Consider the following 22,625-nt stretch of genomic DNA (forward strand, 5'->3'; position numbering starts at 1 on the left):
TTTTTAATCATTTGTTCACTGCTGAGCTTGGATGTATCTTTAAAAGCCATCTCAATAATTCTTGCTCTTCGTTTAGGAAGGACACCTGTCACCTCTGACATGCACCCAACCCACCTCCTCCTCTGCAGGGCAAGCAGAAGCCCCTGGGTTTGCTCTGGGGGATGTCTCCACCCTGCCCTGCAGCTGGAACGGAGTAAATTCCAGAGATTTCAGGCTTCCTCCCGCCCATCACCACCAGGAGACAGACACAAGGAAGCACTAACACAAGTTTTGTTCTCCCAGCAGGAGCCCCCCCCTACCTGCCGTGTCCCGGTGCCAGACCTTCACTGTGCTGTCGCTGGAGGATGTGGCCACGCTGGGGGCGAGGGCTGGGCCCCGCGGGATGAAAACACACGAGGTGGTGGTCTGGAAATGCCCCCTGTACTCACACACCCGGCCCCGGGTCTGCCGCAGGTCCCACAGCTGCGAGGGAAGAGGCAGAGTCAGGGCTGGGTCTGACACTGTCAGGGGCCGGCAGGGAGGGAAGAGCAGCTTGGGGGAATTGCTCCTTGCCAGTCCTCAATTGCCTTTGTCCCTGCTCCTGCTCAGAGTCCCGGGGAATGTCAAATCCCGAGGGATTTCTGACTATTTGAGCACGTGCCCACAGAGCTAAGGCTGTGCAGGCAGGTAACGAGGCTCCAGCCCAGTCCCATCCTCAGCCCTGCCCTCCCTGGGATGGGATGGGATGGGATGGGATAGTCTCATCCTCTTGATCCTCACACATAGGGCTGAGAAGCTGCCAATTCTAAGCTCAAAGAGACACAGAATGCCCATGAGTGGCAAAAGGCTCTAACCAGGTTTGGGGTCACCCAGACACTGGCACAGCCCTGTTTGTGTCGTGAGGCAGCCAAGGGAAAACTGCAAAATTGGTTCACACTGACTGGACCTCCCTGATCATCGAACACTGTGGGTTTTTTTCCTTTTCAAGTGACTTTACCATGTTCCTGCTTTCAAGGCCTTGTATTTTCAGAGGGGGAAACGTGGATCTGGGAAAGATCCCCCAGGGCACAGAGGAGAAAGGCAAACATTGCTCAGCAGCACCACAGAATAATGAGCTATTGTGAAAGCTGAATCTCTGGTTTGGAAGCACCTGGAGCATGAGGTCCCTTACAGGCTTTCTGCAAGAACCTTGTTCTCCTTGATGCCTTCTCTTGTTTTTTTCCCCTGTGTGTTTTACTGAAATAGAATCCCAGACTGGTTTGGGTTGGGAGGGACATTAAAAATCAACTAGCTCCATTCCCCTGCCATGGGCAGGGACACCTTCCACTAGACCAGGTTGCTCCAAGCCTCACCCAGCCTGGCCTTGAACACCTCCAAGGATGGGGAAAATCCAAGTGCTTTAATCAGGAAGATATTCTGATATTCCCTGAGCAGAATTTCCCAAAGGGCCAAGGCAGGAAGGCACTGAGCTCTGGTGCTGGCTGGTGACACGAGCACAAATCCAGAGCAGAGGGAACACTCAGATCCCCGGAGCACCGATCTGCTGCTCTCTGCTGTGCCCCAGGGGCACTGGGGAAGGAGCAGGAGCCCAGCACACTCACGGTGGCCTCTCCGCCCTGGCTGCTGCTCAGGCAGTACCGCCCGTCCTGGCTCACGTCACAGCACGTCTGGATGTGCTGCTTGGCTGGGAACGTGTGTGCCACCTGCAGCTCCCGGCTGTCCCAGATCCTGCAGGGAACAGGGGAGGGGAAGGGCACTCTGAGGCATCATCTCCACGATGGGTTCCCCCATCCACCCCGTGCCCTCCCGCTCTGCCCTTCTGCCATCCCTCCTGGGGCAGCCCCCTCCTGCCTCCCGAATCCACCCCTGCACTCATCCATCCCGGATCACTCTCCAGCCAGAGCAGCTGAGCTGAGCTTTCTGTTCCACAAACTCTCCTTTTTACCAGCAGTCACCACCCTGTGCTGCTCACAGCCCCTGTGTCCCTGGCTGTCCTCCCCTGGCACTGTGCTCCGAGGCCCAGGTGAGCTGGGGAGTGGCTTCTGGCCACACCAGCAGCTGGTCATGACAACCACCAAAGAACAGCCCCTTGGGCACTGGCATCTTCCCCAAACCCCCCCTGCCCCAGGCTGTCACTCCCTTCTCTGTGGCCACCCGTAGGACTCACCTGGTTGTTTTATCCTCCGAGGTCTGGATGACATAAGGCTCCCCAGGAACCCAGCACAGGTGTGTCACCTGTGGACAGGGAAGGATGAGCAGGAGCCACCCCTGTGTGCAGCCCAGGCTGTGTCTGCTGTGGATGCACAGCCACTGAGCTCCCACCCTCTCCCTCCTTGTGCTGGGTTGGGAGCTGGAAATGTTGGATGAAGGTGTTTCCTGCTCCCCTCCCAGGCCCGGTCCCTGTGGGGTTACTGGGAGTGTTTCAGGCAGGGAGGTTCCAGCAGCTCATCAGGACACAGAGCCCTGGGAACAGGGATCCCACAGGCACCCACACCAGCTCCACTGCTGGGCTGCTACAGCAGGGAATGCACAGTGAGGGAGCTGGGGGGGCTCAGCCTGGAGAAAAGGAGGCTCAGGGGGGACCTTCTGGCTCTGCAAGTCCCTGACAGGAGGGGGGAGCTGGGGGGGGTCGGGCTCTGCTCCAGGGAACAGGGACAGGAGGAGAGGGAACGGCCTCAGCTTGTGCCAGGGGAGCTTTAGTTTGGAAATGAAGGAAAATTTCTTCACTAAAAGGGTTGTCCAGCTCTGGCACAGCTGCCCAGGGCACTGGTGGAGTCCCCATCCCTGGAGGGATTTAAAAAAACGTGTGGATGTGGCACTTGGGGACATGGGTTAGGGGTGGCCTTGGCAGTGCTGGGGGAATGGTGGGACTCTGTGATCTTAGGGAGCTTTTCCAGCCTCAGTGATCCCATGGTTCTATGTGCTTCCTGGCAGCTCGGAGTTAGAGCCTTAATAAAGTGCCACATGTCTCCTGGTACCTTTGTGCTCCTGGACCTGTCGTCAAGGCAGCCTGGGCAGGGCCTGCAGGGCTGCCTTGGGCACAAAGCTCACAGCAAATTCCCCCTCCACAGCCTCGTGTGTGAAAGAACCACGAGGGCAGCAAGGTGCCAGGATGGGATGCGGAGGAAGCAGCAGCTCCTACCAGGTTCCTGGAGATGGTGGCCCTGCCCAGACACTCCCCAGTCTCTGTGTCCCACTTGCACACGGTGTTGTCTCGTGAGCCCGTGCACAGCCGGGAGGCATCTGCAACCACAAGGGAACACCAAAACCAAGCCCAGAAGCGTTGGCAGTCAGTCCCTGGGGACTGGGGGTGTGCTGTCCCTCACCTGGGCTCACAGCCAGCCCAGTCACAACCAGCTCATGTCCTGGGAAGTGCTGGCTGGGCCCTGACGCCCCGTGAAGCTCCCACATCATCACTGTCTTGTCCCGGGACGCGCTGAAGACTCTGCTGGAGTCCAGGGCAGAGGTGACCTGCCAAGGACAACAGGGACAAGCTGGTTATCCTCCCAGCCAGCCCAGCTCTGCTCAGGGAGAACACGGCACTGTTGTCCTGTCACAAGGCCAAAACATGCAGGAATGTGCCTGGGGAGAGCCTGACCTCCAAACTCTGTCCCTCGTCCCCCCAGAGCCAGGGGGTGGGATGGAGGGTGGGGGCTCTCAGATCTTGGTCTTAGAAACCATTCATTTTATAGGAAAAGCTTCCTTACAAACTCAAATGAGCCCAGTGCTTGGCTGCCCTGAGCACTGAGATGAATGTCCCTCCAGTACCCCAACCCAGGGGACCCCCTGGGGCTGTCCCTGGTCGAGGTGCACTGGCCACCCCACACACAGGTACACAGCCCTGCATGTCTGCTCTCCCAGGGGAGTGCTGGGCTTTGCCATCACTATCCCAGAAGGGAAATTAAAGCCCTGCTGTTCCCAGGATTGGCTGGCTGTGGAATAACAACAAGTCCAGCAGAATGAGACCCATTGAAAAGTGAATGGTGTCTCCAAATCAAAAACGTGACCTCAAATTCATCCTGAGCCTTTGCTACACAGTCTCCTGGAGGGGAAGACAAGGCCATGTCCAGGCCTCCTGCAGCCCTGTTTAGTCTGGATTCACCTCTCCTTGATGCTTCCCTGGACAGCAAAGTATCATTTGGGACCCTGGGAAGGACTTAATGTGTTCTGATCAGGGAACCTTGAATTGTTAAGGTTGGAAAAGACCTTTAAGGTCATCAAGTCTAACTGTCCCCAGTTGGATACCAGGGACACTCCCTCTTTCTAGTGGAGCAAAGGGAGCCCTGTGTGATGCCCAACCAGTGCTCCATGATTTCTGGCTCCCCAGGAATGCTGGCAGGAGACCCAGTCGCTCTCACCTTGGTGACCTCGCGCTCGTGCCCGACGAAGCGGCGCAGGGCAGCCCCGGATCTCCAGCTGCACACAGCCACGCTCTGCAGGGGAGCAGGACAGGTCAGCAGGGCACAGGGCAGGCAGGCTCTCACACTGTGCACAGCCCACAGGGGAGGGAGCAGGTGCCTCTGGTTTTGAGCTCCTGCAGCGGGTCCAGCTGTCTTTAGAGCCAGCTAGTGATTCCAAACTGTGTGAGACCACTTGACGTGATCTGAGCTCAGGACAGATTACAAAATTTGATTCCATGTGCTTCAGTGTGGGCCCTCACTCCAAGCTCATCTTTCCTTTCTAAATTCAGGGACTGACACTCTCACAGAATGTTCACAGAAGAGCTGAACACTTCATGGAAACATTCAAAGCTCACATTTAAACCTTATTTCTGAACCTGTTGACACGTTTTCCCGTCCATGGACCGTGGCAGGGGGTACCTCACCTTGTCCCTGCCCCCTGACACACACAGGTCTGGTTTGAGGGCAGCTACAGAGGAGACGGCGTCGGTGTGAGCGGGGCTGTGCTGCTGAGAGGCGCCGATGGATCCCGCCTGTCCCACGGAGCCCTCGGCCCTGCAGCACGGACAGACAGGGGGGGAGCTGCAGGGCGGGGGACACAAGGCCAGGGTGCCATTCCCGTGACACCAGGTCTGGGAGATGGCACTGCTGACATCATCTGATGTGGCAGCACCTGCCTTGGACAGCCTGAGAGGGGCTGTGAGCGAAGCAGGTGAGATGGAGCAGACCTACCCCACCCCTCGAGCTGCCAAATACTTGTACGTTTGTTCACTCTGTGCTGGTGCAAAGAACAAGGGAGATTTTGATCCCACCAGCCCCCACTGTCACTCCCATGGGTCAGGCTCTTTGCTGTGACACCTCCCTGGCCACACAGGGTGAGGTTAAAAGTGAAAACCCGATTCATACGCTCAGTAATGAAACAGAAACCATGTGCTTGCTCTGTTCTCTGGCCCCTTGTGTTCTCTGCTCACTCTCACACCTGGTTTATTGACAAGACAGGATCACCCAGCATTGCTTTACCTGTATGTGGTGGTGTGGGAGCTGAGTTTACTCTGCAGTTTCCCCATAGCCCTCCAACGGGCAGGGTCCCCACCACAGGGTGTCACATCAGCACCTCAGGCACCTGCTGGAGGGACACGGCCTGTGGGAGAGGGGACACAGCATCACCAGGGATCCAGGGGGGGTTCTGCCTGTTACACATACAGGTAAGGTGCTGGTAACACATTATTTACATCCCAACCTCGCTTAGAATAACAGCAAAGCCTCAGAGGAAGGGACATCAGGAGGTCCTGAGCCAAACCTTTGGCTCAGAGCAGAGCCAGCAGCAGGGTGAGGTTATTGGAACCTCATGCTGAGCTCAAAAACACCCAGGCTTGGTGAGGCCACACCAGAGATGGAGCTGCTGCCTGTCACTGTTCTAGTGCTTTACGCTTTCCTCTTACTCCAGTACCTGGTCTGGACTTCCACAGATCCAGGTGAGGAGCCTCTGGCAGAGCAGGGCTCAGCATCTCTCCCTCATGTCCTCACAGGTCACAGACTGAGCACAAACCAGTCTCAGTGACAGTGAATTGTCACAGACAATAACTGCCTGCTGCTTAGCTCAAGGCACACTAATTGGATTTGCCCTGCACTCTGTGTATGTTGGCATTCCCATCTTCTGGGGCAGTAGTACTTCACTAATAAAATCCAGGAAAAATCACCCCACACCTTTTCCAGCAATGAAAAAACCTGCTGGAAGGCTCTGCCCACAGAAACTCGAAAACCAAATCCTGGAAGCACTGAGCAAGAGGGGCTGGGTTTCTACAAACCAATCTCCTTTCTAATTTTACCCTGACAGCCCTTGTGATTAGCAATTAGCAATTAGTAATACCCAGTTAATCGCCACCTGCTCTGTCCATGAGTTTGCATGTCCCAAAGATGTGAGGAATGATCAATCTCACGGCTGAGGGGCCGTGACAATTTGGCAATTTACCCCTTTCAATCAGACCCTGATTGTTTCAGCACATTAGGAACATGATTTACGATTTTTCTTTGACAAGGGAGGAGTCTGGATGTTGTTTCTCCTGCAAAACAAGATTCTGGGAAAAGCCAAGACAGAAATTCTGATTTTTGACTACGATGTTCCTGTTTCCCAGTTAGTTTCCCCCCTCCAGTGGTTAGTGCAGTCCCTACCTGCACATGAGCTCCAAGGGAGGACGCAGAGAAGCTACTGGTGGCTCCACGAGGCTGCAGGGAAGGGGGAGCTCTGTCCTGTGTCTCACTGTGCTCTCCTGCCTCCTCCCCACTGCAAGAAAGAGCATTTTCTGAATGCTGAGTGAGAGCAGTCCTCAGGCAGGATGTTCAAGGTTTTGTTGTCTGCATCCCAGCATGTTTATCATCCACCTGTTCCATCACAAAGCTCTAATAACACCGAGATCCAGCAGCAAGTGGACACAAAGTGTCACCTCCAGCAGCCCAAGTTTCATGCTAGAGGATCTCCTTATCCTCCATTCTGCCTTAAATGTATCACTTGACAGAAATCAAGCACATTTTTTACTAAACTGCTTTCAAAAAATAACCCACACTAATGCCTCCACCTGTCCAGGCTCTGCCATGAAATCCTTACCATGGGATAGGGAGTGACAACAGCCACAGCAGTGGATGGGGGATCCCAGCAGAGCTCCCCACATCCTTATCACCCTTCAAGGAGGGTGTTTAACCATCTTTGTGGAGGATGGGATGACATCCTGGCCCCTAGTGCTGAGGGAGACCCTGTGGCAGCAGTGCAGGTCCCTGTGCTGGGAGTGTCCCCACGGGGGATCACTGGGGGTATCCTGGGTCCCTGGGGATAGGGTGGCCCTGTGGGGGTCAGTGGGGACATCCTGAGTCCCTATGGATGAGGGTGGCCCTGTGGGGGTCAATGGGGCCATCCCTCGTCCCTGTGGGGTGTCAGTGGGGCCATCCTTGGTCCCTGTGATGGAGGTGGCCCTGTGGGGTCATCACAGGTCCCTATGGATGGGGGTGGCCCTGTGGGGTGTCATTGGGGGGCATCCCGGGTTCCTGTGATGGGGTGACCTGTGGGGGGGTCAATGGGGCATTCCAGCTCCCTATGGATGGGGGTGACCCCCTGGGCAGTCAGTGGGGTCATCCTGGCTCCCTGTGATGGGAGTGGCCCTGTAGGGGTCAATGGGGGCATCCCGGGTCCCTGCGCTGGGGCAGCCCCACAGATGCGATATGGGGCAGCCCCACAGGGACGAGGCGGGCACAGCCCCTGGGGGCCGTGTCCCTGTGGCTGGGGCAGCCCCCCGGCCTAGCCCGGGGCCCCTCGGCGCACTCACCGTGTGAGGAGCGGCCCCGTCCCGCGGTGTCTCTCCCAGCCCGGTCCCGCCGTGTCTCTCCCAGCCCGGTCCCGCCGTGTCTCTCCCGGGGCCGGTCCCGCCGTGTCTCTCCCGGGGCCGGTCCCGCCGTGTCTCTCCCGGGGCCGGTCCCGCCGAGTCCCGCCCGGGGCGGAGCCGAGCCGAGCCGGCCGGGCGGGGCCGCCGCCCCCGCGGCAGGTGCGGGCACAGCATGGCCCGGCGGGGCGGGCCGGAGCGGCTGCGGGTGAGTGGGGGGACCCGGCCCGACCTAACCCCGACCCCGACCTCGACCTCGACTCTGATCCCAGCCCGGGACTCGCCGGCGCTGAGGGGAGCCCCGGGCCGGGCCGGGCGGGGCGGGGAGAGGGGCTGCGTGTGGGACTGGGGAGTTCCGGCGGGGCGTGAGGGTTCCTGAGGGGAGAGTCCCTGGGAGGTTCTGGGGGTCCCGGAGGGGCTGCGGGTCCGTGAGGGAGTGGGGGCGTCCCTGGGGGGAGTGGGGCCGCAGGGATCCCGGCTGGGGTGTGGGGGGTCCCGGCTGGGGTGTGGGGGGTCCCGGCTGGGGTGTGGGGGGTCCCGGCTGGGGTGTGGGGGGTCCCGGCTGGGGTGTGGGGGGTCCCGGCTGGGGTGTGGGGGGTCCCGGCTGGGGTGTGGGGTCCTGGGGGGTGTGTGGGGTCCTGGGGATCTCTGGGGGGTGTGGGGATCCTGGACGCGGAGTGGGTCTGTGGGAGAGTGTGGTGGTCCCTGGAGGGAGTGGGACCCTTGGGGTTCTTGGTGAGCCATGGGAGTCCTTGGGCAGGGTTTGGGGCTCTGGCGGGTTGTGGGACTGCAGGGACCCCTGACGGAGTGTGGGGGTCCCAGACGAGACTGGTGGGATGTGGGATGTGGGACCCTGGGGGTCCTTGGCGGGGTGTGGGTGCCTGGGGTCCCTGGTGGAGTGTTGGGTCCCAGACAGGCTATGGGGGTGCCTGGGGATCCTTGGGCAGGTGTGGGACCCCGTGGGTCCTTGGTGGGGTGTGGGGGACCCTGATGGGATATGAGGCCATGGGAGGGGCTGTGTAGGGGGTCCCCTGTGGGGAAGGGACTCACTGTGGGGTGGTGCAGAAGGACCCTGACAGCTGTGGGGCCTGGTGGGGTCAGGCTGATGGGGGGCTCAGGGTGCTGTGGCCCTGTCCAGACCCGTGTCCATCACCTGCTGTTCCGTGTCCCAGGACAAGCTCGTGGACCGGTGTGAGCGGATCCAGCTGCAGAGCGCGGCCATCGCCCGGCATGTGGACGAGGTGCTGCCTGCCAAGGACCAGGCTGTCCTGGTGAGTCCCTGCCCCTGCCAAGGACCAGGCTGTCCTGGTGAGTCCCTGCCCCTCTCCCAGCACAGCTGGCCCCACGTGCTCCCTGCTCACCATTCCCATTGGAGATGCCGAGCTCTGGGGGCCCATCAGTGTGCAGGGATTGTCCCACCCCACAGCTGTGGAAGTGGAGTTCTAGGGTGTGCCTGTGATTGCTGCCTCACCTGCCTAAAAAATGTACGAGGACAGTACATTTCTTGGTGTCAGTGTAGCAATCAAACATCCCACTAGGACCAGTGTCTTAGCAATTCCTGGTTTTATTTGTTCCTTGCTGTCACTGAGGATGGGGGCAAAGGACAGTTATAGAATCATAAAATCACAAAGTGGTTTAGGTTGGAAAGGCCTTAAAGACCATCTTGTTCCCACCCCCTGCCATGGGCAAGGACACCTTCGACTAGCCCAGGTTGCTCCAAGGCCTGTCCAACCTGACCTTGGACACTTCCAGGGATCCAGGGGCAGCCACAGCTTCTCTGGGCAACCTGTGCCAGGGCCTCCCCACCCTCACAGGGAAGGATTTCTTCCCAGTATCCCATCTCACCCTGCCCTCCTTCAGCTTAAAGCCAATTCCCCCTTGTCCTGTCCCTCCAGGCCCTTGTCCAAAACCCCTCTCCAGCTCTCTTGGAGCCTCTTTAGGCACTGAAAGGGGCTCTAAGGTTTTCCCAGAGCCTTCTCTTCTCCAGGCTGAGCAGTCTCAGCTCCATCAGGCTGTTCTCATGTGTCTCACCAGTAGGGAATCCATGGAGATCTGCTGAGGGACAGAACTCACAGGTTGTCACAGTTAGGCCAGGAGGCTGTAGGTGGGTTTGGGACTGCTTGTCCCACCTGTACCACGACATTTGCTGTGGCCTGGGCTCAGTTAGCAGAGTAGTGTTGATGGCTGAGCCCACAGAGAGCTGGCAGGAGCAGCTGGGGCTCTCGCTGGGGCTGCAGGAAGGCTGATGTTGCTCCTGTCCCTGCTCCGGCAGAGCGCGGCCAGCGCGGCGCGGGAGCTGGTGATCCAGAGGCTGCTCTTCGTGGGCAAGGCCTGCGAGAACGAGGAGCAGCGGCTGCTGGAGAGGGTGCACGCCGAGGAGGAGAGGGCACACCAGAGCATCCTGACCCAGCAGGTGCACTGGACACAGGCTCTGCACAAGCTGGGAGCCCTCCGGACCTACCTGGTGGACATGATCACCAACCTGGATGACCAGGGCCTGCTGGTCAGTACTGCTCCATGCTCTGAGGGGGGGGTCGGTCAGCCCAGAGGTCACCTGGACCTCTTACCATGGGGATTAAATGTGGTGTTCAGCAACTGCTGTGCTGACAGCGAGGAGACAGAGGTCTAGCTCAGGGAACCTCCTTGGCCTGGACCTGATAAACCCCCGTGGTTTCTCAGTGTTTCCCAGAGCATCTGCTCTGCCTGATCCTGCTCTGGCTTGCAGTGAGGTCCAGAACCACCCAGGCTCAGGTGTCCAAGCTCTTGGCTTGCAGCTGCCCTTAGGCCAGACAGCCAGGACAGCTGTGGGCTGAGAGCTGCTCTTACAGCAGTTCATTGTGCCACCAGTTGTCTACTGTTGTGTGTAATTTGAATCAAAACTGATTTGAGACCACCTGCATCTCTTCTGGAAAGTCCCCCCTGTCGTCTGGCACAGCTCTATTTGGGATATTTGCTGTGCAGAGCAGCCTGTGCTTCCCCTCCCTCAGTTCCTTCTCTGGTTATTGAACTGTCTGGGTTTACCCGAGTGATTCCTCTCATTTTGGAGGGGAGCAGGATGGCCTCCCACCACCATGCTCAGCCTCTGCTTCCCACCTGGGAGTCTGTGAGAAAGAAGGCAGCAGCTCTGCTTAGAAAACAGACCCGATCCCATAGGAAGAGGGCAGATGTTCCTTTGGTAGGAAAAGCGGTGTCTGTCCTGCCCCAGCAGCTCAGCTGGGCTGTGGCTGCACCATGGAGAGCAGGACCCATCAGCTTCCTGTGCCAGAGAACAGCCAGACCCTTTTGCCACGTGGTGGAGGGGAATTTGGGACCTTTAATTGCTGGTGTTAGTACTTGTGTCTATCAGGAATCAGCAGGTGCCATGCCACAGGCCTGCAGCTTGCCCTGCAGCTCAGATTTGAGCAGGGATCAGATATTTTCCTACCACTTTACTGTATCTGAAGAATGCCCCATGACCAGCAGGAACAGAAACAAGTGGGACCAACTATGAGATTACCTGACTCTTGGCTTAGTTCCTCTGTCACCACCCCCTTGCTAAAAGCCCTGGAGTTGTTTGCTGGAAGCACAGGCTGTTCCTGCAGCATTCCCCAGTGGAGTGGGAGCAGAGGGAGGGCAGCAGACAGTGCCCCAACTGGATGTAGAGGATGTATTGCCCTCAGCCGTTCCCACTCATTTTCTGAGCTGGGGAGTGGGAAGTGCTGCAGCTGAGGAAAATGGATGTTGGATGCTCCCCAGGGTTGGTGTTGGGGTGAGGGGTGGTTTCTCTGGCTCAGGAAGCAGAACACTGCTCCTGGGTTTGCTGTGCCTCAGCCTGTGTTTGGGATTTCACCCGTGGGCATTTCAACTCTGGTGACTCTTTCTTTCCTTGTCCCCAGCGCGCAGAACGAGAGATCTTCGAGAGGTCAGTGCGTGGCTGCTCCTGCTCCTTTCCCTGCCCCTGCTGCAGCTCACCTGCCTGCCTGCAGCTCCTGTGCAGTGCCGTGGCTCAGGCACCCTGGACACCTCTGTCCTCCCTCGTGCTGCTTCTGCTGGGGACAAGGACACAGCGCAGAGATGCCACTCTTGTCTCTGCTCCGGAGCAGCCTGGCCCCTGGAGATGTTCCATGTGCAGTGCCAGATCAGCAGCCCTTGTTTACAGGAGAAATCCAGCTCCTTAGAACATCCCCAGGGCTCAGTGGGGGTTGGAGCAGGCCTGTCCCGGCTGTTGGCAGGAGATGGGGTGGTCCTGGTGGGAAGCTGGTGTGCTCTGTGCTGGGGTGGCTGGCACAGCATCAGTGTCCCCAACAGCCCCATGGGTGACACTGGGCTGCCCTTCCCTGAAGAGGCACCTCGGGGGCTGTGTTTTCACATCCCTTTGTCTCCGTGGCTCCTGTGGGGGTGCTGGCCCCGTGCTGCCCAGAGGGCTGGTGGGGTATTTGTGCCTGTAGAGAGCACAGAATGTGCCACAGCTGTTCCTCACCACCACGAGTTGTGTGGGTGCTGCAGGCCACAGGAACCAGCAAACCCTCCGTGCCTTGCTGTGCTGGGTGAAACCCGGCTCCTGCCACACCCCCTGGGCTCCAAGTGGTACAAAGAGAGAAATCTGAGTCTCCCGCTGTTCACTGGGCTCCCTTTGTACCTTGATGGCCGCTCTCAGACACATTTATTTACCCTGTGTCTGCTGAGTGAGGAACTGTGGATTCAGGCTGCTGGGATGTGTTTTACAACACTGCAGTCCTTTCACAAGGGACAGTAAGCAAAGCCAACCAAAAGTATCACTTAAAGTATCGCTTAGGGCGAGAGCTGGCTCAGAAAGCCCCGCTGTGGTGACTCTGCAGCCAGAGCTCCTCTTTAACCTCGGCCATACCTCCTAAGTGATCTTTATAAACACCTCCCAGCACAACAAAGCTTTGTGTTTTGAAATTGCTCTTGTTTTGCTTTGCTAGGACGGAGGTGGCAGAGGGAATCTTGGAGCCACAGGAGTCCCTGAAGTTAAACTTTAATCAGACGTGTGTTCAGAGTCCACTCCTGCATCGACTGTGGGCCTCTGCTGTGCTCTGCTGCCTCACAGGTCAGTGTTTCACGTGCTCTGGGGACTCCTCATTCATTTTGTGTCCCAAGAAACACCCTCATGTTGTGTCAAAACCTCCTGGTGCTGTGTCCTGCCCCTCTGCTCTCCCAGCCCCTGCTGGTTTCCTGGAACCCTCCGACCAGGGGAGCAGCAGCAACACCTGGGGGAGGTTTTGGAGGTGCAGTGGGGGCTCCAAGCAGGTTGTGGCTCAGAGCAGAGCTGTGGAGTTTGAAAAGACTCTGTGTTTTATCAGCTCTGTGGCTTAAGCTCACGTGGTTTCTTTTGCCGTTTCCTGGGTGGCTTGGTGACTGCAGTGAAGCTGATTCTGCTGGGGAATCTCTGTCACAGAAATCCCTCTTCACCACATTCAGCACTGGGTTGCTGGGCGTTTTAAAAGAGGGTGAAGTCACCTGTGGGGTGTCTGTGAGATGCTCTGAGCAGTGGAGTGAGCAGTGAGGAGATGCAGCAGCTTTCTCCTCACGGGCTGAGATTGTGGCTGTGCACGACCTGGTGGTTTTTAGAAGTGTTTGTGCTTTGGCTCAGCTCTTTCTGTACAGCTGGGGCTGCACTGGAGGAGTTTGCCAGGCCAGTGACAGGCTCTGGGTACGGGTTTAGCAGGTTGGTGTTGGCTGTGTTGAGCAGGAAGAGCCAGTTTTGTCCTGGCTGTGATGTGCTTGGGGGGCTGGTTGTGAAATGTTTGCTTTTACCCTGACTTTCAGGCCATTACTGGAGCATTTCAGATGTGAGGTTTTGCTTCTCAGAGGTGGCAACATCCTTTACAGGTGGCCTTGTGAACAATCCCTGGGGTGATTTTCCCAAAGTTTTTGTATTAACTTTGCTGATGAGCTGTTTCCAGTTTTTCCCTGTTTCCAGGCCCCTCTCCAAGGTCTCTGCTTTGGCCTTTTTTTGCTCCTGTAGTTTTGACTTCTGCTTGAGAATCTGTGCTACTCAGCACCACATCATCTGTTTGTTCTACTGCAAACTCCGATGCCCTTCCCCCTTTGTGATTAATTTCCCTGTTTTCAGTCTTTGGATGCTGGCAGTCATGGAAGGTGTCCCTGCCCATGGCAGAGGGTTGGGACTGGGTGATCTTTAAGGTCCCTTTCAGCCCAATCCAGTCTGGGATTCTCTGCCAGCTGGGCATTGACAATGTCCCAGTCACACAGAATCACTGAGGTTGGAAAAGCCCTCCAAGATCATCGAGTCCAGCCTTTGATCAATCCCCACCTTGTCCCCCAGCCCAGAGCACTGAGTGTCACATCCAGTCCTTCCTTAGACACCTCCCTGGGCAGCCCCTTCCAGTGCCTGACCACCCTTTCCATGAAGAAATTCTTCCAGGAAGAATCAGTTGAGCGGGTTCTTGGCTGATGTTCTGAGCCGTAAAAGTCAAGGAAGAAACCTTTCCCTAATTCTCTTTGTTGTGACATGTTTTTTTTTTTAAGGCTTCCTCTCCCAATACCATCCTTGTGAAATGTAATGGCTCTAAGGCATCCAGTTGTTGCAGTGGGTGTGTTGGTGCACTTTTTACACAGCAATTTCATTCTGTTGGGGGTTTCTTTGAGTGTGTGGTTACATTTAACGTGTCATTATTGCATGCTGAGGATTCCTGCTGTATCCTTGTGGATCTCCTCAGTCCCCCCAGGACCAAACCTTAGAGATTTAATATTAACTGCAGTGGTCTGAGCTTGTTGAGACACAGTAATGTTACGTGTCACTTTGTGCTCCCTTCTCCCAAAGGTAGTTGAGCAGTTGGCTGTCTTGTTTATTTGCTTGAAAACACAAAATTCCCAGCCTTGACAGCTTGCTCTAAACCTCTCAAAAACTTGGAAAGCAGCAGGAAAAAGAGCCTCCATTTCCCTCTCAGAAATAAACACGATTCCTTTGATGTCTTCACTTGGCATCCAGGCTTCTGTATCACTTACATGTGAGGTTGGCAGCTTTTTCCTTATACCAAGAGATGATGTAAATCTCCTGGCACAGTTTGGGGAGGAATCTGGGTTTGTGGGAACTTGGATTTTTAAAAGCAGTCAAATGTGCTGCAGCCAACATGTGTGTGCTCACCAGAGCTGTTAACCATGTTAACCTGCCATCCCTCATCTCCCAAGGCCACCCTGATGGGCACAGCATGCAGAGAAAACAGATTTGGGGGTGAGATGAGTTCATGATCTAGTCATTAATCAGAATATATGGGAAAATCTGTAGGGCAGATTTAATCATGGCAAAACACTTGTGTGGGAGGGAAAATGTGCTGATCTGAATTGCTCTGCTGTCACCCTGCCAGTGCTCCCCCTCCCCTGGAATTCCACCAGTGGGGGTGTCTCTGGGGTGGTTTCCCTGCGTGGATGCTCCCTGTCCTGGAGCACTGGAACGCAGCCCTAGGTTAGGTGTGTGTGCACAACACGAGGTTTAGTGCCCTCCTTCTGTCAGAGGAAGACAAATTCTGGTACTGCTCCCTTTTCTATGAAGTCAGAGCAGCTTTTGGCTTCCTGGAAAGCCACCCTGCACAGGGGCAGCGTGGGCTGCCACAGCCACTGAGTGACAGAGGGCACAGCTGGGGTTTGGCTGCTGCTCAGGGAAATAAATCAAGGGGATGAGGCTGGCAGCTCCAGCTGCAGGGGATGGGGCTTCAGCTCCTCCTTGGGCTCACTCCTGCCTGCAGTAACTTCCACCCAACATGGAAATGTGTGTGGCATTTCCCTGCAAAGGGATAATTCAGCCTCGGTGCATCTGTCAGGGAGCACCTGAGCAGGTGCAGCCCAAGCTGCTGCTGGGTGTGCTCCCTGTCAGAGGGATGCTGACCTGGGCCCTGGAGCAGGCTGGGCCTGGGATGACTCTGCTCAGGGGGCAGCTTTGGTTCCTTAGGGCCTCATCCTGCCCTGTGCTGGGCACTGAGCAGAGCGTGGTTGGGCATTCCAGGGTAGAGCTGGTGGCAGGGCTGGGACAGCGACTGACTCACCTGCTCCAGCCTTGCTTCCCTGGCAGTTTAAGACCTGAAGTGAATGAAGTGAGGGTGGGGGAAGGCAGGGCAAGGAGGGGCACCCACTGACAGCAGCTGGGAGCAGGTGAGTCAGCTGGACATCAGCCTTACCTCTGCTTCACAAATTTAGGGATGGAGGGACCCGCTCGTGCAGTTACTCAGTGCTCACACAGGGTCTGCAGAGACCCACTGAGGGGTCTTAAGGAGGGCTGTGCAGCCAGGGCAGGGCACCACGGTCTTAGAGGTCTTTTCCAACATTAATGATCCCATGATTCTGTGGCCCTGAAGTGGTGCAGGATCCTCCAGCCAGCCTGGCTCACCCCGGGCTGGGTTTGTGCAGCTGAGCAGCCCCAGACTTCACAGCAGAACCAGACTGGGCCAGGGCCTTGCTCATCTCTGAGCCTGGTGCCACCTCCCCCCACTGCACCTCAGGGTGGGTTGATTAACAACTGGGGCTTTGTAGCAAGAAAGAGATTTCTCTGCCCAGCCCTCTCCATCCCTCCCCGTTCCTGTTTTACTGGCTTTGCAGGTTTTCTGCTCACAGCCCTGTCCTTGCCAGGCTCTTGGCTCACCCTGGCTGGGGGGAGGAGCAGCCAGGCCCTGCTCACCCACCACGGAGGTGGGAAGGGACAGGAACAGAGGTTTGGGTCTCTCCCAGAAGCAGGGTGAGCTAAACCTGCTGAGTTCTGTTTTGCGGGAAGTCAGGCCAGGGGCAGAGTAAGATGAGCAGCATCTTTGATTCTGCAGGGCTTCAAGTGCAAGGGTGGAGAGATGTGTGGGGAGTCTCTGCCTTGTTCTGGCCCTGGCTGAGGGAAGAAGCTGTGGGAAGGGCTGTGCTGGCACCCCTGGGAGCAGACATGTCCCCAGCAGTGATGTGTGAGGAGAAGGTGGTTGTGGTTGTGTTTCTGACGGCCATAACTGCTTCATGTGTGTGTTTCAGGAGAGCGCTACCAACTCTGTGCTCACAGTGTGGCTTCTCTTGCAGGCTCACAGGAGATTCACATCGATGAGAGGACGCTCAGCCCCCACCTCAGCCTGTCGGAGGACAAGAGAACGCTGACCTTCAGCCCCAAGAAAGCCAAGGCGGACTCGGACTGCCCTGAGCGGTTTGACCACTGGCCCAACGCCTTGGCCACCGCAGCTTTCCACTCGGGGCTGTGTGCCTGGAAGGTGGGCGTGGAGCAGAGCTGTGCCTACAAGCTGGGGGTTTGCTACAGCTCCGTGCCCAGGAAGGGCTCTGCCAACGAGGGCCGCCTGGGATTCAACGCCGTCTCCTGGGTGTTCTCGCGCTACGACCGGGAATTCCGGTTCCTGCACGCGGGGCAGCCCCAGCCCGTGGAGCTCATCAAGGCCCCGGCCCAGATCGGGGTGCTGGTTGACTTTGGGGCGGGAGAGGTGCTTTTCTATGACCCCGACTCCTGCACCATCCTCTTCTCCCACAGGGAGACCTTCACCGAGCCCATCTACCCTGTGTTTGCCGTGGCGCACCAGAGCATCTCACTGCTCCAGTGAGCAGGGCCTGAGCGTGACTGTGAGTGCTCTGCACTGTGCCCTGGGGGGAAGGGAGCCCAGGCAGGGCTGTGGGCTGTGTCCAGTGTTCAGACAACACCTGCCTTCACACTACAGCTGTTCTTCACGTGTTTTACAGCAGCTCTGCTCTCCTCCTGTGTCTGCTGTGCTGGGGTGAGGGGTCAGGGAATGCCTGGCTGGGCCAACTGGTCTTGGGCGGATTGTTTAATTTCTGCTGTGAAAAACTGGACAAATAGTAAGTGGTGTGTATGGAGAAATGGCAGGGAGAAGGCACACGAAAGGAAAGGGAAATAACAGCTCTACAACTCCCTGACAGGAGGGTGGAGCCAGCTGAGGGTTGGTCTCTTCTCCCAGATAACAAGTGACAGGACAAGAGGAAACAGCATCAAAATACTCTTAGAAGGTTCAGGCTGGGTATTAAGGGAACGTTTCTTCACTGAAAGTGTGGTCAGGCGTTGACACAGCTGCCCAGGGCAGTGGTGGAGTCACCAGCCTTGGAGGGGCTTAAAAGGCATGTGGATGTGGCACTTGGGGACATGAGTAAGTGGTGGCCTGGGCAGTGCTGGAGGAATGGTTGGACTTGATCCTAAAGGTCTTTTCCAACCTGAATTATTTTGTGATTGTCTGACTGGGACACAGCTGGACACACACTTTTGGGGGGAGCTGTCCCTCTGCAGAGCTGGGCAGTGCAGGGAGTTGTCCTGTGCTGAGACAGGGGCTCCCCTGAGGGGCTGTGGCTCCTGTCCAAGCAGGGGAGCAAGCAAAGAGCAGCAGAAAGAAACCAAACCTGAGTGTCACCAGAAGGAGTGGGGGTTGAGCATAACATGGTGCAAACACAGGGAGCTGATGGAGGGCAGGGAGGAAGGAGAGGTGTTGGCCTAGAGTTGAGCCAGGGAGCAGGGGCAGGAAAGGGGTTTAAAATGGTCATCTTTATTTCTCACTACCCAGATCAGTGAAGTTTGTTAACTGGCACTTTGTTAAGTGAAGTTGCCCAGCTCCAGACTGTTCTGTGTACAGAGGGAGATCTGGAGCCACCTCCTGGCCACTGCTGTTAGGAAAAGGGGAATGCAAAGCTGGGGTGCACTGAGGCATGCAGGGCCTGTGCAGGGGTGTCCCGAGTGCTCCCCTTGGGCAGACCTTCCCCGGGATGGGCAGCTTGAGTGTCCACTTTGAGGAAACCTTCCCCGGGACTGACCAGCACCTGCACTGGGGGATTCTCGATCCTCTCCCCAGGGTGACTGAAGGAAAAAACCTCTGTGTCTGCCTCCCTCTCACCTACCAGAAAAAGCCTCTGGAGCATGACCCATTCCCAGCCCCGTTAGGGGAAGACAGCACTGCTGACACCCCCCTTCTGGAGGTTTTTAGAGCCGTGAAACAAAGCAGCAGCACCACTGGCTGTCAGATATGTTTTATTGTAGGAACATCCCTCCTGCTCCGAAGGCAGCGCCGCTCCCTGTGCTCGATCCGCTCGCTGCTGTTCCCTGTCCCCCGGGCAGCAGGGAAACCCCATCAAGACCACTTCAGCACCCGGCAGCAGTGCCAGGCTCCTCCAAACCGCAGCTACCCCTTCTCGATCCGGGCCAGGAGGTGGCTGAGGGTGGGCAGGACGTGCTCCGGGGGCACCTCGGGCTCCGGGCCCTGGCCGGCCGTGCGGAGCAGGAAGCTGTGCATGCCCACAGCCCGGGCTGCCCGGTAATCCCGCGTGTAATCATCCCCGACGTGGGCCGCCTGCTCCGGGGGGACACCCCCGAGCCGCAAGGCCTCCTCGAAGATCCTCCGGTCGGGCTTGGCGACCCCCGCGGCCTCGGAGGTGAGCACGAACTCGAAGTGGTGCCGCAGGCTGCACTGCGAGAGGATGTTTTCTAGCCGGTTGTCGAAGTTGGACACGACGCCCATGCGGAAGCCGCGCTGGCGACACCGGCTCAGGGTCTCCTCGGCCCCCGGCAGCACCTCCCAGTTGTGGGAGCCGCAGTAGTCGCGGTACAGCTTCTCGGCCAGCGCCGTCAGGGCTGCGCCGTCCTGCACCCCCGAGAGCACGAAGGCCTGTTTGACCACGTCCACCCACCACTGCCGGGAGCTGAGCCCCTGCCCCCGGCCGTAGTTGGGGAAGCGGCGGCTCTGGGCCCCGTAGGCCTCCCGGAACGCCCGTCCCAGAGCCTCGGGCTGCACCTGCAGCCCCTGCGCCCGCGCCTCGGCCGCGTAGCTCTGCCCCACGGGCCGCCGCAGCCGCAGCAGAGTGTCCTTCACATCCCAGGTCAGCAGGCGCAGCCGGAGCATGGCCTCGGGGACAAGGACGAGGGCAGCCAGGGACACAGGCGAGAGCCAGGCGCTCCGAGGGAGAGTCAGTGCCGGTCACATCGGAGGGGTGCGGGCACCCCGGCCCTCCGTCCGCCTCAGTCCCGGGCTCAGTGTCCCTCGAGGGGGGCTCAGGGTCCCGCTGGAGTCCGCACGGACACGGCAGGGAGGCAAAGCCCTGCTGCGAGCGCCAGGGGCAAAGTCCGCCAGGCCGGGCAGCGACACTCCCACCGCGGGCGCTGCAGCCGGGGCGGGCGGGGGCACCGGGGCTGGACCGGGCTGGGGGGACGGGGCACAGTCGGCACCGCACCGGGGATGTCCGGGGGGGTGTGCGGGGCACAGCCGGGGCACGCGGGGCTGGGCCCGGGGTCGGTGAACGGGGTGTCCCCGTTGAAGGCGGGTGCGGGGTCCTGGTGTCCCCCGGGGGGTGCGGGGCGGGTCCGAGGCTCACCGGGCTCCGAGGGCCGGGAGTACTCGCGGTGCCGGGGCCCACCTGCACCGCCCCCGGAAATCCCGCCCAGCCCGGAATTCCCGCCCCATCCCGGCGCTCCTCCCTCTCCGCCCCAGCCCCGAGTTCAGGCCCGTCCCGCCGCCTCCTCCCGCAGCCAGCGCAGCAGCTGCGGCGCGAAGTAGGTGATGATGATGTCGGCACCTGCGGAGAGACGAGAGGCTGCGGCCGGCCCGGGGACACGCGGGGAACGCGCGGGGGGGGCACGGGGGTCGCAGCCTCACCTGCCCGCCTGAAGGCCGTCATCGCCTCCCGCACCGCCGCCTCCAGCACGAAGGCTCCCGCCTGCGCCCCGTGCCACAGCATAGCGAACTCCCCCGAGACGTGGTACACGGCCAGCGGGTGCGTGGGGTGCTGCGGGCACACGGTCAGCCCCGGGTGTGCCGTGCCGGCCCCGCACAGCCCCGCACATCAGGCACACAGCCACAGCCCCCCAGTGCCCTCCCTGCCAGGCAGGAGCTCACCCGGGCCTTGACATCCCGCACGAGGTCCAGGTAGGGCATCCCCGGCTTCACCATCAGCATGTCCGCTCCCTCCCGCACGTCCCGGTCCTGCCACGGGAACACGGCACACGGGGGACAAGGGAAGAGTTTTCCAGCGAGGCCTGAGTTGTTTTTCCAGGATGGTCTGCTGAGCCCCTCCCGGCCACAGGAGCCCAACTGTGGGCTGGCACTCCCCCCACACACACAGTGCCTGGGGAACGCTGGTGGCTGCATGTCCCTGGACCTGATGCCCCAGTATGAGGGCACCAGCTCCACGGCTCCCACTGCCCAGTCCTTGAGCACACACTGGCACCAGCTCTGGCAGGCTAGTGGACCTCGTGTTTTGTTATCTCACGGAAAGGGAAAACCCTTGACCCTTTTGGCCGATTTGCCTCCTACTTCCTTTTGACTCTCTCACTCTCCCCAAGCCCTGGGATGATCACCTGGGTCCCACTGAAGGTGTCCAGCCCCACAGCCACAACCCCACATGTGCCCCACTGAGGGTGTCCAGCCCCACATGCCCCCTGCACTCACCACAGCGCGCTCGGCCAGGCCCCGGGCGCCGGGGGGCAGCTGGTAACACCTCCGGTCACCGAAGGCGGGTTTGGAGAGCGCGGCGTCCCTGGAGAGGGGCAGGGCAGGGGGCAGGGGGTGAGGACCCCTGTGCCTCCCACCTCGTACAGCTTTAGGAACGGGAGGCCGGACGAGTCAGGAAAATGGGGCACTCTGAGCCACCTCAGCACCCCAGGGTGGCTCTGGGAGGTCCTGCAGGCCCAGGCTGGCCTTGAGAGCTGTTTCAACACCCACGGCCCTCCCCATGCCCAGAGTCTGGGTAAAATCACGTCAGACTCTTCCAAGGCAGATTCCTTAGAAACACCCTGCCAGGGTCAGGCTGTTCTTGGACAAGGTCCAACAGCTGACTAAGCTGAAGCTTGTCCCTGTAGCCACCCTTTGTGACAGCACTGGCTCCTGTGACTCCCTCCCTCTTCTTGGACATGTCAGGCAGCTCCCTGTCTGCCTGCCTTGCCAGCAGCACTGCAGAGGAGCAGGTGAAGAGGTAAAGGATGGAAGATCACTTGGGCAAAGTACAATTGTCTCCTTTTTGCACGGAGGAGTAGGAGGAAGGTGCTGCTGAGTGACCAGTGTGGCCCCACCTGCAGCCCAGGCTCTGGCCAAGCCCCCTTCCCAAATAACTATCTGGGAACACATTCCCAGCCAGCCTGGCACGGGCTGGGCACACCTGGCGGAGCGACAGACCCACCTGAAAGGTCCATAGAAGCAGGAAGCAAACTTGGCACTGTAGCTCATCACCGAGACCTGTGGAGCAGAGCGGGGCCATGAGGGCAGGGAGTTCGGAGCCACATCCACAGACTCCCTCCCACGGCTGTTTTATCCTCCCCTCCCAGAGGCCTGGCACCTGCTGTTCCCATGGACACTCCTGCAGTGCTGCAGCTCCCCTGGCAGTGGCTCCTGCCCCGGGCACACACAGGTGCCCAGCTCACCTTGTTGCCCAGGTCGTTGGAGATCAGCGCCTGCTTTATGGCCCCGATGCGCCCGTCCATCATGTCCGAGGGGGCCACGATGTGGCAGCCTGCAGGGAAGGACAGGGATGCAGGGGAGGACAGGGATGCAGGGGAGGACAGGGATGCAGGGAAGGACAGCGAGGCAGGGAAGGACAGCGAGGCAGGGAAGGACAGCGAGGCAGGGAAGGACAGCGAGGCAGGGAAGCACCCAAGGCTTTGGCTCTGCCAAAAGGTTCCGGTGCCGGCAGCGCTGCCGGGATGAGCACAGGGAGGGCAGGGGAGCAGTCCCAGTTAGAGCCAGGCCCAGTCTGGTTTTGGGTCTGCCCAGACCAGGAGCAGGGAGGTGATTGTGCCCCTGTGCTGGGCACTGGGGAGGCCACACCTCGAGTGCTGTGCCCAGTTCTGACCCCTCAGCTCAGGAAGGACATGGAGGGGCTGCAGCAGGTCCAGAGAAGGGCAACGAGGCTGGGGAAGGGTCTGGAGCACAAGTGCTGGGAGGAGCAGCTGAGG

The 22,625-nt window shown here is 58.8% G+C and overlaps 4 protein-coding genes across 5 annotated transcripts in view; 1 reads left to right on the top strand and 3 right to left on the bottom strand.

Annotated features, from left to right (window-relative positions):
• Positions 1 to 6: 6 nt before the first annotated feature.
• Positions 7 to 7,775, bottom strand: WDR31 (WD repeat domain 31). 2 transcript variants are annotated; one of them, XM_027907029.1, is made up of 10 exons: positions 7,697 to 7,775; positions 6,552 to 6,663; positions 5,400 to 5,520; positions 4,805 to 4,934; positions 4,338 to 4,412; positions 3,306 to 3,450; positions 3,122 to 3,222; positions 2,147 to 2,214; positions 1,581 to 1,707; positions 7 to 462 (listed from the first exon to the last, which is right to left on the bottom strand). In XM_027907029.1, the coding sequence occupies exons 3-10, from the start codon at positions 5,444 to 5,446 to the stop codon at positions 259 to 261; spliced, it is 897 nt and encodes a 298-aa protein (XP_027762830.1). In that variant the 5' UTR covers positions 5,447 to 5,520; positions 6,552 to 6,663; positions 7,697 to 7,775; the 3' UTR covers positions 7 to 258. The 2 variants fall into 2 exon arrangements, with proteins under 2 accessions (XP_027762830.1, XP_027762829.1); XM_027907028.1 differs by lacking the exon at positions 7,697 to 7,775 and having other exon boundaries at positions 6,552 to 7,283.
• A 150-nt stretch (positions 7,776 to 7,925) lies between these two features.
• Positions 7,926 to 17,422, top strand: BSPRY (B-box and SPRY domain containing). Its single transcript, XM_027907030.1, has 6 exons — positions 7,926 to 7,958; positions 8,923 to 9,021; positions 10,023 to 10,253; positions 11,626 to 11,651; positions 12,676 to 12,800; positions 16,763 to 17,422. The coding sequence occupies exons 1-6, from the start codon at positions 7,926 to 7,928 to the stop codon at positions 17,287 to 17,289; spliced, it is 1,041 nt and encodes a 346-aa protein (XP_027762831.1). The 3' UTR covers positions 17,290 to 17,422.
• Positions 17,423 to 18,699: 1,277 nt separating this feature from the next.
• HDHD3 (haloacid dehalogenase like hydrolase domain containing 3) lies at positions 18,700 to 19,835 on the bottom strand. The gene has a single exon (XM_027907039.1). The coding sequence runs from the start codon at positions 19,582 to 19,584 to the stop codon at positions 18,868 to 18,870; it is 717 nt and encodes a 238-aa protein (XP_027762840.1). The 5' UTR covers positions 19,585 to 19,835; the 3' UTR covers positions 18,700 to 18,867.
• A 188-nt stretch (positions 19,836 to 20,023) lies between these two features.
• ALAD (aminolevulinate dehydratase) overlaps positions 20,024 to 22,625 on the bottom strand; it is a 5,696-nt gene continuing 3,094 nt past the window's right edge. The window contains exons 5-10 of the mRNA XM_027907038.1: positions 22,095 to 22,255; positions 21,854 to 21,909; positions 21,127 to 21,214; positions 20,575 to 20,661; positions 20,335 to 20,464; positions 20,024 to 20,254 (exon numbers count right to left, since the gene is read on the bottom strand). Of these exons, the coding sequence (XP_027762839.1) occupies positions 20,178 to 20,254; positions 20,335 to 20,464; positions 20,575 to 20,661; positions 21,127 to 21,214; positions 21,854 to 21,909; positions 22,095 to 22,255 (599 nt within the window). The 3' untranslated portion in view covers positions 20,024 to 20,177. The remainder of the gene's footprint in view (positions 20,255 to 20,334; positions 20,465 to 20,574; positions 20,662 to 21,126; positions 21,215 to 21,853; positions 21,910 to 22,094; positions 22,256 to 22,625) is intronic.

This window comes from Empidonax traillii, unplaced genomic scaffold, assembly GCF_003031625.1.
Source record: "Empidonax traillii isolate 1590-97213 ecotype Southwest subspecies unplaced genomic scaffold, ASM303162v1 scaffold1393:size172035, whole genome shotgun sequence".
Classification (NCBI taxonomy): domain Eukaryota; kingdom Metazoa; phylum Chordata; class Aves; order Passeriformes; family Tyrannidae; genus Empidonax; species Empidonax traillii.

Excerpts from the sequence above, each read along its gene's own strand:
- BSPRY (XM_027907030.1), top strand. The coding sequence starts at position 7,926 with ATGGCCCGGCGGGGCGGGCCGGAGCGGCTGCGG. Across the intron at positions 9,022-10,022 it reads CCAAGGACCAGGCTGTCCTG|AGCGCGGCCAGCGCGGCGCG; the intron begins GTGAGTCCCTGC and ends CTGCTCCGGCAG. Across the intron at positions 11,652-12,675 it reads GAACGAGAGATCTTCGAGAG|GACGGAGGTGGCAGAGGGAA; the intron begins GTCAGTGCGTGG and ends TTGCTTTGCTAG.
- HDHD3 (XM_027907039.1), bottom strand. The coding sequence starts at position 19,584 with ATGCTCCGGCTGCGCCTGCTGACCTGGGATGTGAAGGACACTCTGCTG.
- WDR31 (XM_027907029.1), bottom strand. The coding sequence starts at position 5,446 with ATGGGGAAACTGCAGAGTAAACTCAGCTCCCACACCACCACATACAG. Across the intron at positions 3,451-4,337 it reads ACGAGCGCGAGGTCACCAAG|GTCACCTCTGCCCTGGACTC; the intron begins GTGAGAGCGACT and ends TGTCCTTGGCAG. Across the intron at positions 1,708-2,146 it reads TCGGAGGATAAAACAACCAG|GATCTGGGACAGCCGGGAGC; the intron begins GTGAGTCCTACG and ends TGTTCCCTGCAG.